This window comes from Homarus americanus, unplaced genomic scaffold (assembly GCF_018991925.1).
Source record: "Homarus americanus isolate GMGI-L3 unplaced genomic scaffold, GMGI_Hamer_2.0 scaffold55358, whole genome shotgun sequence".
Lineage (NCBI taxonomy): Eukaryota > Metazoa > Arthropoda > Malacostraca > Decapoda > Nephropidae > Homarus > Homarus americanus.
In genome coordinates, this window is record NW_024740057.1 from 1 (window position 1) to 14,785 (window position 14,785).

The 14,785-nt window shown below is 44.1% G+C and overlaps 1 protein-coding gene across 1 annotated transcript; it reads right to left on the minus strand.

Moving 5' to 3' along the window:
- Positions 1–313: 313 nt before the first annotated feature.
- LOC121875059 (cytochrome P450 6k1-like) lies at positions 314–10,256 on the minus strand (the record flags this gene model as incomplete). Its single annotated transcript, XM_042379407.1, has 4 exons — positions 9,935–10,256; positions 4,041–4,728; positions 2,336–2,554; positions 314–585 (listed from the first exon to the last, which is right to left on the minus strand). Coding segments are annotated over exons 1-4 (1,362 nt in total), but the record flags the coding sequence as incomplete, so codon positions are not given.
- Positions 10,257–14,785: the final 4,529 nt, after the last annotated feature.

Here is a 14,785-nt window from a genome sequence, read left to right on the forward strand (position 1 = left end):
GTGGGTGTATGACAATGGGTGGGTGCATGACTATGGGTGGGTGTATGACAATGGGTGGGTGCATGACTATGGGTGGGTGTATGACTATGGGTGAGTGTATGACTATGGGTGGGTGTATGACTATGGGTGGGTGTATGACAATGGGTGAGTGTATGACTATGGTGTGTATGACTATGGGTGGGTGTATGACTATGGGTGTGTGTATGACTATGGGTGGGTGTATGACTATGGGTGGGTGTATGACTATGGGTGTGTGTATGACTATGGGTGGGTGTATGACTATGGGTGGGTGTATGACTATGGGTGGGTGTATGACTATGGGTGTGTGTATGACTATGGGTGGGTGTATGACTATGGGTGTGTGTGTATGACAGTATGGGTGTGTATATGACATTATGGGTGTGAGTGTATGACTATATGGTTGTGTGTGTATGACAATATGAGTGTGTGTATGACTGTATGAGTATGTGTATAACAGTATGGGTGTGTGTGTATGGGAGTATGCGTGTGTATGTATGACTAACCTGTAGTCTTGAGAACATTGTCGTTCAATTACTACTGATATCGGGTTGATTCTCTGAGTCTCTGTTCGGGAATAATAATAATAATAATAATAATAATAATAATAATAATAATAATAATAATAATAATAATAGAATTACTACTTCTTCTACTACAGTAATAATACCCTTTCTTGGTCTTGTACTGTACATATACAATTCTCAAGATTCACAAACCCATAAAACATATTACCTGGCAGAGCAATTAACACACCTGAAGATATCTTTGTCAGGTTAGGTTAGGTTAGGTTTCCATTTAACTTTGAATTAAATATTAATGTAAAATATCAACAAATTGTACATCACAGCGTAAATAGACACATCTCATTCTGAAGAGTTTCTCATACATTCACCTGAAAATTAGCCCCTAGATTAGTTCACCTGATGATTAAACACTCTGATGTTACCTTGGGTGGAGGGTTATGATAGGTTAAGTTAGGTTAACATTTGGGTGGTTAATTTTACGGTGAAATAGCTGGGAGGGTTAAACTTAAGGTGAATTAATCCGTCAGCAAAGGTCAACCACCGTCAGCAGGGGAGTCAACCACCGCCAGCAGGGGAGTCAACCACCGCCAGCAGGAGTCAACCACAGTCAACAGGAGTTAGCCACAGTCAACAGGGGAAGTCAACCACTATCAGCAGGAGTCAACCACCGTCAGCAGGGGAGTCAACCACCGCCAGCAGGGGAGTCAACCACCGCCAGCAGGGGAGTCAACCACCGCCAGCAGGGGAGTCAACCACAGTCAACAGGAGTTAGCCACAGTCTACAGGAGTTAGCCACAGTCAATAGGGGAAGTCAACCACTATCAGCAGGAGTCAGCCACAGTCAACAGGGGAGTCAACCACCGTCAGCAGGGGAGTCAACCACCGCCAGCAGGAGTCAACCACAGTCAACAGGAGTTAGCCACAGTCAACAGGGGAAGTCAACCACTATCAGCAGGAGTCAGCCACAGTCAACAGGGGAGTCAACCACCGTCAGCAGGGGAGTCAACCACCGCCAGCAGGGGAGTCAACCACCGCCAGCAGGGGAGTCAACCACAGTCAACAGGAGTCAACCACAGTCAACAGGAGTTAGCCACAGTCAATAGGGGAAGTCAACCACTATCAGCAGGAGTCAGCCACAGTCAACAGGGGAGTCAACCACCGTCAGCAGGGGAGTCAACCACCGCCAGCAGGGGAGTCAACCACAGTCAGCAGGAGTCAACAACACAGTCAACAGGAGTCAACCACAGTCAACAGGGGAGTCAACCACCGTCAGCAGGAGTCAACCACCGCCAGCAGGGGAGTCAACCACAGTCAGCAGGAGTCAACCACAGTCAACAGGAGTTAGCCACAGTCAATAGGGGAAGTCAACCACTATCAGCAGGAGTCAGCCACAGTCAACAGGGGAGTCAACCACCGTCAGCAGGGGAGTCAACCACCGCCAGCAGGGGAGTCAACCACCGCCAACAGAGGAGTCAACCACCATCAGCAGGGGAGTCAACCACCGTCAGCAGGGGAGTCAACCACCGTGAGGGGCACTGGCCACAGAGCACCGTGCCTCGGTTCGCCAGTAATTTCCCATGATTTTACAACTCTTCCATGGAAGCATTGATCCAATGTCGTTATTCCACAGCAAATTTAGTGTTGCGAGCCAAACGGTGCTCGGCTTTCTCTTGGTAACGCAGCTGAAGAGTAACCACGAGCATCTACTTTATTTCAAACCTCTAAAAGTATTAGTAAATAAAAAAGAAAGAATAAAAAAATATCTAAAGAGTTAAGTAACTGTTCATCACCTGAGAAAATGGCGTCTAAGAATGGCGCCTCCATGATGGTCTGGTAGGTAAGCGTGCCGTGTTCTTCCACTATGTCCCTCAGTTCCTGACGAAGTCGGTGCTGGAGGTGTGGGTTGCGGGCCAGGTAGTAGGAGACGAAGGCCATGGTGCCGGCTGTAGTTTCATGACCCACGATAAGGAATAGGACGGACTGAGCGACGATCGTCGAGTCTTTTATAGCTGGAAAGGAGAGACCAAGAGGTAGTGCTCAGCAGGAAGTGGTCGAGTTGTACTGTACCGTAATGTGAAAGAGCATCGAACCTAACCTAACCTAACCTAACCTAACCGAAAACGTTGATAATTTTACTCTTGGTGAGATATGATACAATTATATAATGACAAGAAACCTTTAGCACAGTCAAATATAAGTTAATCTTAGTTTCACGTAGTCTGGCCTAAACACACATGAGCTTATCTTATTATACCCCAGTCTAATATAACATAACCTAATCTAACCCCAGTATAACCTAACCTAGCCTAACCTAACCTAACCTAACTTAACCTAACCTCATCCCAGACAAACTTAAACTAACTTAAACGTATTCCAGTCTAATCTAACTTATCCTACTCTGAGAACATAATAAGAATGAAAGAAACCTGAGCAGCGTTAGGTTAAGAAAGGCTTTACTTGTACCTTGATCCCCCATACAAACTATTGCAAGTTAATAAAAGATCATTGTCAAACTGAACGTCCACACCTACAGTACGAGATCTTAACCCAAGAGAGTAAAACAGTACAGAGGAAAAGTCGTATTTTAAGTGTCACCCAATAGGTTTCAAGTCTTGCAATCACATAAAACAAAGAAATAAATAAAATAATGAGAAAATGACGTCCCATGCTACTTAAGTTGCTACTTAATCAAAAAGCTTATTACGATGCTTGTTTTGTTTTTTTTGTCAGCTGCATTTTGTGCTGTACACTTGGCATTAATCTGTCAATGCATACTAATGGGAGCTCAGACTGGCAGCTAATAAATTCAAAGAACTAAACCTATTACAGGGGAACAAAATATTGTAATTTAGACAACAGTTAAATCCAGTGTGATAAGTCACTTTAAAACCCCGTCAAGTGCAGACAAAATATATTCTTTCCATTTTAATTTTTCTTACATTAATTCCTAACCTTAAAGACATTTCTCATTAAATGCATCGAATCTAATATTATTATCAATAGTGTTGCATTATTGAGTAATTTACGTATGTTCTTTAGTTTATAAGGAATTCATGCATATAAACAATAGGGTATTGTTATTGTACATCTCAGCTGATAAACGCTATGACCATATTTGGTGGCCTCTGTCTTGTGTTGACCAAAGATGTTCTATCAACTGTAATGTTTACATAAACATCGAATGAAAACAGATTATGAGTTATATCATTACCAGGAGGCAGGGGGTGACTTGAGGCTCCAGGTGGCGTCTTCTAACTAAGGCTCTGGATTTTCGAAGAATCGTTTATATAGTTTTAATTTTAATTGGTGATAATGCATATTATAACTGATTAACTTACAAAGACGGAGGCCAAGATGAGTACTAAACAGTGCCGATACTGTCTTAATTAACTGATCGCCTTCTGTTTGTCCCTCTGGGAGAAGAAAATCATCCTCCCAACCGATGCCAAATCTGAATTTAAACAAATACTAAACAAAGACCTGAACAACACTCACGGTACTTAGGTGTCTTGGTGTTCGAGTTGCTCTGCTCCTCCCGCTGTTCTAGCAACAGGTCCAGGAAGTCTCCCCGCTTCACTCCCATCTCTCTATTCTTAATTGTCTCCTCCACCACGCGCTGGAAGAACAGGAACGGTGGAGTGGTAAAAGAAATCCCGGTTGCATTCAACACTGAATTAGGTAGCGTTAACAGAGCTATTCCCCGTAATATTCCCCGCGCGCTGATGGCGTTCAGCTCATTTGCTTTCTTGCAAAATTCTTCCTCCTCATTGTTGATGGAGTTGCACTCGATACCGAAAGCACAGGTACCTATAACATCCATGACATAACGGGCGTAAATTGTCTTTGTCTTAACGAAAGATTTCTCTTGGCAGTGTCGCTGAAGACGTTCTATTAAAGCATCTGCTTTCTCCTCCACTAGGTGGTACATTTGACGCATCCTGCCGGAGGTGAAAGTTGGGGACATAATAGACCTGACGCCTTTCCAGTGGCTGCCGTTGATGAGAAAAAGCATTTCTCTCAAGCATTCGTCTTTCTTGGATTTACCAAATGTCCTTCGTTCGCTGAAGTGGTCAAAGTCCTGAATCATAATGCGCTTGACTAGCCCAGGGTCACGCACGATCAGGGATGGCTTGAAGATCTCGTAGCCGCCTACGAAGTTGTTCCCTTCATTCTCGTGATACGTCTGGGTGAAGAGAAACATTAACATGTATTTAAATAACATGTAGATGTTATAGGATCAAACACGGGGGCACATTATGAAAATAGTTGTGGCGTCATGAACAAATAGTATTTTTCTTTTAAGTAAGACATTAGGATCTCGGTTCATACTTGTAAATTGTTTTGGGGGTTGAAATTCTTGGATGATGGCAGGTAAGTGTTGTCTTAAATCATGTAAATATTTGCTACTGTAGCTACTAAGGGTATTACAGCTGACTGATTTAACCAATAGCATTGTTATAGAATATCAACATTTGAACTAAGAAAATTAAGGACAAAATAAACAAGTTGTTTTACTTGAACATTTCTTACACGACAGCGTGATTAGAGTTAACAGATTGTTGATATTGTACAGAGAACTGTGAGAGGCTGTGTAGTGTCATGGGTGAGGCCAGGGCTGGTCTTTGGGGTGAAGCGGTGAGAGGGACCCAGGCTCACCAGCAGGGGTTAAAAACAACCTTGGGTAATAAAGCTCATCTGAATCACAAATTCACCATATTGTAATACCGGTAAAGGCTAGTGCTACTTCAGAACAGGGATGTGCCCTTCTGAGGGCCGAACTTCTGACCGAGTTAGAAAGGGTCAAGGAAGAAAACTTGAAATTAAAGGAAGTGTTAGTGAAGATGAAGAAAGAAACAAGAGAAGGAAAGCCAGTGTTTGACGAAAACTCAGGAGAATGGAAGGTTGTGAGGAGAGGAACGACCAAACTGGTGGTAAGAAAACACACCAAGGATAAGACAGCAGCAGCTAAGTGTAAAAACTCTTTTAGTCCTTTGATAGACGAAGTGGACGTTAGCATAGTCAGGGACAGGGTGAACAAGGAAGGTAAGAAAACCTTAATTGTTGGCGATTACCAGGTACGGTATTTGGATAGAGCTTTTTGTGGTAAAAAGAAAAATAGGATGGGGGTTTGCTTGCCAGGAGCTGGGGTGGGGGATATAGTTGACAGGATGGACAATATCTTGTCTGGTAATGGGAACAAACCTATTATCTGCCTCAGTGCAGGAGGCAATGATATTAGCCGGTGTTTTTGTGAGGAGCTCCTTGATACGTCCAAGACAGCTATAGAACATATTAGGTAGACGGGAGGGATCCCTATCATATGGGGTGTCCTGTCTAGAAAGAAAGGTGGCAATGAATGGTTGTCAAGGGCAGTTAGTGTCATCGGCATTTTTGACAGATATTGCAAGTCAATATCAGTCCCATTCGTGGGCAACTGGGACAACTTTTACGGAAGAAGGGACCTTTATGCTAAGGATGGGGTACATCTGTCTAGGGCTGGGTTGGCATCTCTGGCTGACTATCTCAAGAGGGCAATTCAAAAAATGTCGAAATCTTTAAACTGCTAGGGGAGCATATGGGTACGGAGGTGGAGGAGACTGCAGTGGCAGAGGATAAACAAAGTGAAAGGTTACAGAGAAATAGTGCTAGGAATGATGACGAAACTAATTTAGGCAGGTAGTTAAAACCCAAACGCGTCAAAGAGAGGACTCAGAACACTACTAACGTAAATGTCTATTACTCAAACAGTAGGAGTATGAGAAACAAAATGGATGAAATCAGGACGTTGGAATGTACCTAAAAAAATCGATGTAATAGCATTCACCGAAACATGGATAAACTTAGACTCACGTAAGTTACCTGTCGAGTACCAAATTGCAGGTTGCAAATTATGCCATACCGATAGGCAGATTAGGAAAGGTGGCGGAGTAGCAATCTATGTCAGGGATAATGTGAATTGTGAAATAAATTAGGAAATAAAAACTGAACTGAATAAAGAATCAATTTTGATAGAATTAACCGATGGTAGGGGAAATCTAATCGCCTCCTAATCTTGATAGAGTTAATGAGCGACTTATTTGGGATGAAATAACACAGGGCATCCAGACACAGCAACGTCTATATAGTAGGCGACTTTAACTTTAGTCAAATAAATTGGATCGACCTTACTGGTAACCCAGAATCAGAGGATTTTCTTGAAACAATCCAGGACTGTTTCCTAAGCCGACATATAACCGAACCCACCCGGGGTAATAATATACTCGATTTAGTTCTGTCAAACTGAGAAAACCTCATTAGTACTGCCGAGGTAGGGAACGAACTTGTGAACAGCGGTCACAAAGAAATTAGATTCATATTAGAATTTAAGGCAGTGGCAAGGAAAATTCCATTAAAGTTCCAGATTTCAGAAGGGCAAACTTTGATAGTTTGAAAAGGCAGCTGAGAAAAGAGGTATCACGTTTGGGTGTGAATTATATGACCTCACACAATGTACCCACAGAGGGCGACCTCACTCTACTTGGAGACCTGACAACGATAACCTCACAAAATATAACGGCTGAGGATGACCTGATCATAAGATCTGAGGTTGACGAGTTCCACAACAATTTAAATATTGAGTTACTTAATGCACAAAGGCAGAAAATACCACACAGAAAACTTGGATCATATACCAATGACTCTAATGGATAAATAATTATTTAAAGAATATTATTGAACAAAGGAAGGCTATAGGTAGGAGAATAAATCGTGATGAAATTTACCACCGAGATTATTATAAGGTATTGGCCAGTAGGGTTAAGACCGAGATAAGAAAAGCAAAGAGGAATAATGAACTGAAGGTAGCAAGGGAGGCGAAGTCAAACCCCAAGGGATTCTCTCAAATGTATCAAACTAAAACATGATAAAAGATTGGACCAATACAGTCAGATACCAGCGAGCTAACTGATAACGACGGAGAAATTACAATAATATGAATAAATATTTTTCAATAGTTTTCACCACCGAAAATTTAAATATGATACCCGAGGCACCGACTATATACAGAGATAGAGAAGAAAATAGATTAAGCGAGAAAGTAGTGAATAGTAACGATGTTGGTAAGCAATTAGACAAAATAAAGCCTAATAAGTCACCAGGTCTCTATGATATATTTGCCAGAGTATTTAAGGCATGTAAAGAAGAGCTTAGTATGCCCTTAGCAAAGTTGTTTAACATGTCCTTAAAACCGTATGTAATTACCAGAATCCTGGAGGATAGCGAATGTAATACCGATTTTCAATTGTAGGCAAATTATAACTGGAAGCAATTATTTCAAACTCTATTCGAAATCACCTGGAGAAGCGCAAGTTGATCACTGATCCTAACATGGCTTCACAAGCGGGCGATCATGTCTAACTAATCTGTTAACATGCTTTTCAGCTGTTTTAGAATCAGTGGACGACGGGCACGACTATGATGTGGTATACCTCGACTATAGCAAAGCCTGTGACAGAGTTCCCCACGAAAGACTAATAAGAAGAGTCGGGGCTCATGGCATTGGAGGAGATATTATAAAATGGATGAGGGCGTGGTTACAGGACAGGAAACAGCGAGTGAGCATAAACGGCAGTAAATCCGACTGGAGTAACATCACTAGTGGAGTACCCCAAGGCTCAGTACTTGGACCATTATTATTTATTATATATATAAACGACGTAGATATCGGCATAGACAGCAACATACGTAAATTTGCAGATGCCACTAAAATAGGGAGTGTAATTAAATCTGACTAGGACTCCGCAAAACTACAGGAAGATCTAATCAACAAAAAATCGAGTCGTCTAAAAAATGGCAGATGAAATTCAATGTGGACAAATGTAAAGTACTTAGTCCAGGAGAGGTAAAAAAAGAAACCAGATGAACAACGTTGTTATAGAGAAATCCGACTGTGAGAAAGATTTAGGAGTAATGATAAGTAGGAATCTTAAGCCAAGTAAACAATTTGTATTTGCTCGAAACAAGGCTAATAAAGTATTTGGTTTCATACAAAGGAGTGTTAATTACAAGACTAGCGAAGTCATCCTAAAACTATATCTTGCGCTTGTGAGACCTCACCTGGATTACGCAGTTCAATTCTGGTCACCGTAAGACAGAATGGATATAGAATCCCTAGCAAGAATTCAGAGGAGAATGACAAGACTAATCCCGGGCATTAAGAACCTTGGGTACGGAGACAGGTTAAAGCATCTCAATTTGTACTCCCTCGAGAGACGTAGAGTGAGGGGCGATATGATAGAGGTGTATAAATGGAAGTCAGGGCTAAACAAAGGGGACATTACAAAAATACTCAAACTATCCAACCAGGAGCGAACTCGTAACAATGGTCTTAAGTTAGATAAATTTAGATTTAGGCGCGAGATAGGTAAACATTGGTTTGGAAATAGAATAGTGGCTGAGTGGAACAAGTTACCAAACATCATCATTAACTCTAATACGCTGGATAGCTTCAAACATAGGTTGGATGGATATATGAGCAATAGGGGTTGGGTGTAAACGGGACTGTCCAGCATGGGCCAATAGGCCCACTGCAGTTTCCTCCATTCTTATGTTCTTATGTTCTTCTTATGATCAGTGTGTGTGTGTGTGTGTGTGTGTGTGTGTGTGTGTGTGTGTGTGTGTGTGTGTGTGTGCGTGCGTGCGTGCGCGTGGTAATATAAAAACTAAGTGGAGGCGGGTACCTGGGTCACCTTTTTTAAGAAAATTTATCTTGGTCCATTAAATCCCAAATATATTATGGTCAACTCTTCCCCGACTTAGACGAGGGGTTAGCAGTCAAGGTGAATTAATTACTCCTGCCTGAACTCAAACTTGACCAGGTGACAATTTCCTCCAACAAATTTGAAATGAGTCCGATACAAAGACTGAAACAACAGAGCCTCGAGAATCACACCACTGGATCTGACACCACTGTACCAATGTTTCATTATCATGTACTGTATTGTAAACTCCTAGCACCCAGAGGAACATTCTAAAACATATAGCTGTACACACACACACACACACACACATAGTTGCAGGCTTTAAAGCTAGAGCGATAAAAAGCTGGATGGGCTATACATATGAATTATAAAGGTTTAAAAGCATCTCAAAGTATTTTCGTGAACGGTGGTATCGTTCTAAAAGGGATAAGCAAAACAAAAACGAACCTGATAATTCCACCGAGTGTATACAGTGAGTAACTGTGAAACATTGTCAATGAATCACTGTATATGCAAACTCAAGTGGATATATTGATCCTATAATCAGTGGATCCTATAATCAATAAGGTGGGAATACAGGCGCACATTCATCACCAGACACTTGTATATAAAGAACGTTAGGTTGGGTTAGGTTAGGTTAGACAGCCTTACCTCATTTAGGAAGTACCAAAAGGGTTTAGTACGTTTGAAGATCATGTGGAGATAAATGTAAAAGTTGCGAAAAACGGAGATTGAGGGAACACCACGTGATGACCAGTACGAACACTTCCTCCAGCAATACACAATGAACAGTAACACCACTGCCAGACCCACAGTCCACGTTGATGCCTCCATACTTGTTTTATTCCCTGGGTTTTTCTCTCTCTTGTTTTTTTATTGTTTCATATTCCACTTCTTGTCGTGTCATATACGTTCTCCGTGTCTCCCCTTGCTCAATCTGAAGAAGTAAAAAATTAATATAGATTAGAGTGTCGTAGTTTAATTTTTTCCCAGGACAAGATAACAGTATCCAGTCACATCTGAGCCTCAGTAAAATTGGGGTACTATTGCAGGGGCGAGTCACCTGAAGATTAACCACCCCACCTTATATTCCCTGAAGATTAACCACCCCACCTTCTATTCCCCGAAGATTAACCACCCCACCTTATATTCCCTGAAGAATAACCACCCCACCTTATATTCCCTGAAGATTAACCACCCCACCTTATATTCCCTGAAGATTAACCACCCCACCTAATATTCCCTGAAGATTATCAACCCTTAATCTGTATGTATATTCTGTATGCTGTATTTATATTATGCTATGTATATTATGTATGTGCTCCATTTATGTATTATTTATTTAGCCTAGCTAGTAGCGTGTGGCAATGTATTTATCAATGTCCCACATGCTTAATTAATGTGCCTGGCGACGTATGGAAGCTGCTAATGTATCACTTGCCATACGTCGTCTATAGAGCAGTTGACCAGCGGACAGGTTGAAGAGCGCTACTCCCCTTGTGTACATATCTCTTATCCAGTAAATCGAACCTACAAAATCTATACAGGTGTTTGTGTTCGCTCCTGTATATTGAACTTATTACCCAGAACACGAACATGGCGCAGTGAACTGGTTTTACTGGATAATTACGAGTGACAGTGCAAAGTTTGTGGAAAGCCGGCTTATGGACTCCTTCCCTGTGTCAACCAACCGCCGCCCGCCACCCCTCCTCGAAGAATTTAGCAACTTTGAGCAGTGTCAGTGACAGTGATTTTCTGTGAAGTGTTTAGTGCATTGTGTGTTTCGTGCCATACATGTGTGACCTTGTTCTAAAGGATTCCCAAGGTACACGGCATGTTCTGGGCATTTGTAAGGAGTAAAGTTTTCACATCCTCCTCTTGTCTTGCCTGAGGGGTAACTGACGCTCCTCGCCGTCTCCACCCCCCCTCACAGCTCGAGGCGGGACGCTCTCGCCCGCCTGGCACACACACATACATGTACTAACACATGACGCTCCAGCTCCCACAACATCGCGCAGCCCTTCACCTCGATATTCAGCGTTGTCTCCAGAGATAATTGCTTTAATGAAGTTTATGAGAGATGAAAGGCGCGAGGATGAAGCTAGCAGACGTGTGGCGGATGAACACAGAAGGCAAGCAGAGGCAGAATGAGACCACCAACGGAGAGTGGAAGACAGTGCACGGTTTGAAGCTTTGATATCTCGCCTCACTGTTAACCAAGCCCCTGGCTCTAACACTGCCTCGGTACTGAATGGTTCAGATACCTCATCAATGCTCTCTTCACGCCCACCAGCCCCACCTAAAGCAGCTGCTCAAACACCGCCCATCTTGAAGCCTGATGTGACTTTCCAGACTTTTCGTGAATGGCGGCGACGGTGGACTGATTATGCTACAATGGTGGATCTCCAGAGTTTGTCACAGCCTAAACAACTCATCCAGCTGCGTATGTGCCTGTCCTTGGAAATTCAGCGTGTCTTAGAACATACGCTGCAGGTACCTCCGACCTCTTCGCTGTCTGTAGAGGTACTGGACATTCTACAACGGCACATCAAAGGACAGCAGAATGAAGATCTGCGCAGGAGGGAATTGTTTAGCTGCAGACAGATGGAGGGTGAGACTTTTGACGCCTTTTATGTACGTCTTAAGAGAGCCTCGGAAGAGGTAGATATATGTCTAGGCCACCACCAGCAGTGCGAGGGGACCCAGTTGAAGCAGGTGATCCTGATGGGTGTTAAGGACGAGGAACTTGTCCAACGCCTCACCTCCCTCGACTCTTCCTCTTCTCTCAAGGATGTGTTGACGATATGTCGCTCCTATGAGGCTGCCAGGTGTGCCACCTCTGCCATCCGAGCTCCCCCTACAGCTGTACGCGCTGTGTCCCGGTACAAGAAGGACAAGAAGTCTGCTCCTACGCCTTCGCCCACCACGTCCACGCCCGGTTCATTTTGTACTAACTGTGGTAAGCAGCACGGAACACAGGTGTGTCCAGCTGCTCAGTCTACCTGCAACAGTTGTGACCGTAAGGGCCACTGGTCGCTCACAGTGCGGTGCCCAGCTAAGTACGTACAGTGCAATGTGTGCGGTCGTCTGGGCCACTATGACAAGTGTTGTCCGACCAACAAACCCAAGGGACAGCGTCGGCGGAGGCAGCAGCGCCCTTCCACCAGTGAGGGCCGCCCACAGTCGCCAAATCAGAGGCACGACGACCCTGGACAAAGCCCGACCCATATTAGGAGGGTGTACTCCTCGCATCCCAGGACCAAAGTTCCCCAGTACATCAGTGTCATCGTGACCTATGGCAGTGTGTCATCCCGTCTTCAGATGTTGCCTGACACCGGCGCTGATGCTACAGTCATCGGTCCCCAGCATTTGCAATGCTTGGGGCTCTCTCCAAGCGATCTAGGACCGCCTCCCAAGGACCTCTGCGTCACGGCAGATGGTTCACAGATGGCCCCAGCCCTAGGTTCACTCTATGCACATGTCACCTCTGGCAACAGGTCGTGTCAAGCCTGGATTGACGTGCATAATGGTGTCCCGACTCCTTTGCTGTCCTACAGACATTGTCAAGAGTTGGCCATCATCTCCCAGGACTTCCCAACACCGATTCTCGAGGTAAAATACGCCAACAGGGTGCACGAAAGGAGCAGCAACTACCCTGCTGCCGCCCTACCCCTACCTCTGGCCAGTGACACCTCTCCTTCCGTAGTTGTCCCTGCTGCTTCAAGTCTCCACGCCTTGGCTCGCCTCCACGACAGTCACTTTGGAGCCGAGGCCACCAAACGGCATGCAAGACAGACTGTGTTCCGGCCTGGCATCGACCCCGACATCTCCAATGCTGTCCAGGTGTGTAAGCCCCGCCACGTACTACAACCCAGCCAGCAGCAGGAACCCTTTATGAGTGACGACAACCCCACCCGCCCCTTTGAATCTGTGTCAGCCGACTTTTTCTCTGTGTCAGGAAAGTCCTTCCTTGTTATCATCGACCGTCTCTCTGGTTGGCCGGTTGTCATCAAGTGCGGTAATGACACGACGTCTGCCGCCACCATCAGCACGTTCCGCCACTACTTCCGTGACGTGGGCGTTCCTGTAAACCTTTCTGAACCGACGGAAACCTCAGTTCCTGCAAGCCAGGACTTGTGCTGTGTTTCGCCGACAAATCGAGTCCAGCATATTGTCATCGCCCCATTACCTGATCAACAGCCACGCTGAAATTTCTGCTGTCAAATCTAAACACCTCATCCTTAAAGGTGGTCCCGCGAACATTGACTGCGGGCAGCTTCGACGAGGTCTTGCCAGACTCCACCAGCACACCTAACTCACCTGTTCCTTCTCCGGGTAGCGAGGCCCAAGACAGAGTTGCCGTGCTTCAAAACCGCCGAACGTGTTCGGGACGTCGTCGCCCGCTTCGCGACCGCACGCCCGTTCTCCCCAGGTTGGTGTCGCTTTTGAAGTCCCGTGTTCAGGACTCCGGCAACCTCCCTACGTTGGGACAAAGTAGGCGTAGTCATGGGTCTCGGTAGGTCACGGGACTACCAGGTGCGATTACCCAGTGGTCGTGTGTGGTGGAGGAACCGCCGTTTTCTCCACCCAGTAACAATGCCTTCTGCTGACCCCGCCACCAGTGTTGAGTCCCATACCCTTCCCAGTGATCTAATCCCTCGACGCTCAGAACGGATCCAAAAGAAAAGGTCCGCTCAAGACTTTGCTATGAGCGTATAGGGGGGAGGGAGGTGTATGTATATTATGTATGCTGTATTATATATTATGTATGTATATTATGTGTGTGCTCCATTTATATATATTATTTATTATTCTTCTTGTGATATTATTATGTCACATTAGCAATTAAAAATGTGCCCTGTTGTTGGATGGGAAGCTGTTAATGTCTCACTTGCCATACGTCGTCTATAGAGCAGTTGACATGCAGACAGGTTGAGGAGCGGTACTCCCCTTGTGTACATATCTCTTATCCAGTAAATAGAACCTACAAAATCTATACAGGTGTTTGTGTTCGCTCCTGTATATTGAACTTATTACCCAGAACATGAACAGACAGAGAGAGGTGACCTGATTAAACAAGAGGTCAGGTCATAATGATCTCATCCACTAATACCCACACCAACACACACGTAGAGGAGCTTAAGAGAAGGGGGTGACGTGACTAGTCAGGTCAGGTCAAAAATAAGGGACCCACTAAATAACTATCCTACATCTAGATCAAAGGTTTCAGAGCATTTTTAACCTTGGGCCACTGACAAATAAATTCATGTAACATATTATCAGTTTTGAACTGACCATCACTAAGGTTTATTGATTTTAATTTCTTAATCAAACTAGCTTCAACCAGAAGTCTTTCTGTGACACAAGATGATTTAAATACTTCTAAGCTTTTTCCCAAGCAATGGGATGATTATTATTCCTAACATGAACGAACAGGGCACTGCTTTCAGATGCTGTTCTGATATTGTACTAATGTTTGATTCTGAGCTGCAGTGTTTTTCC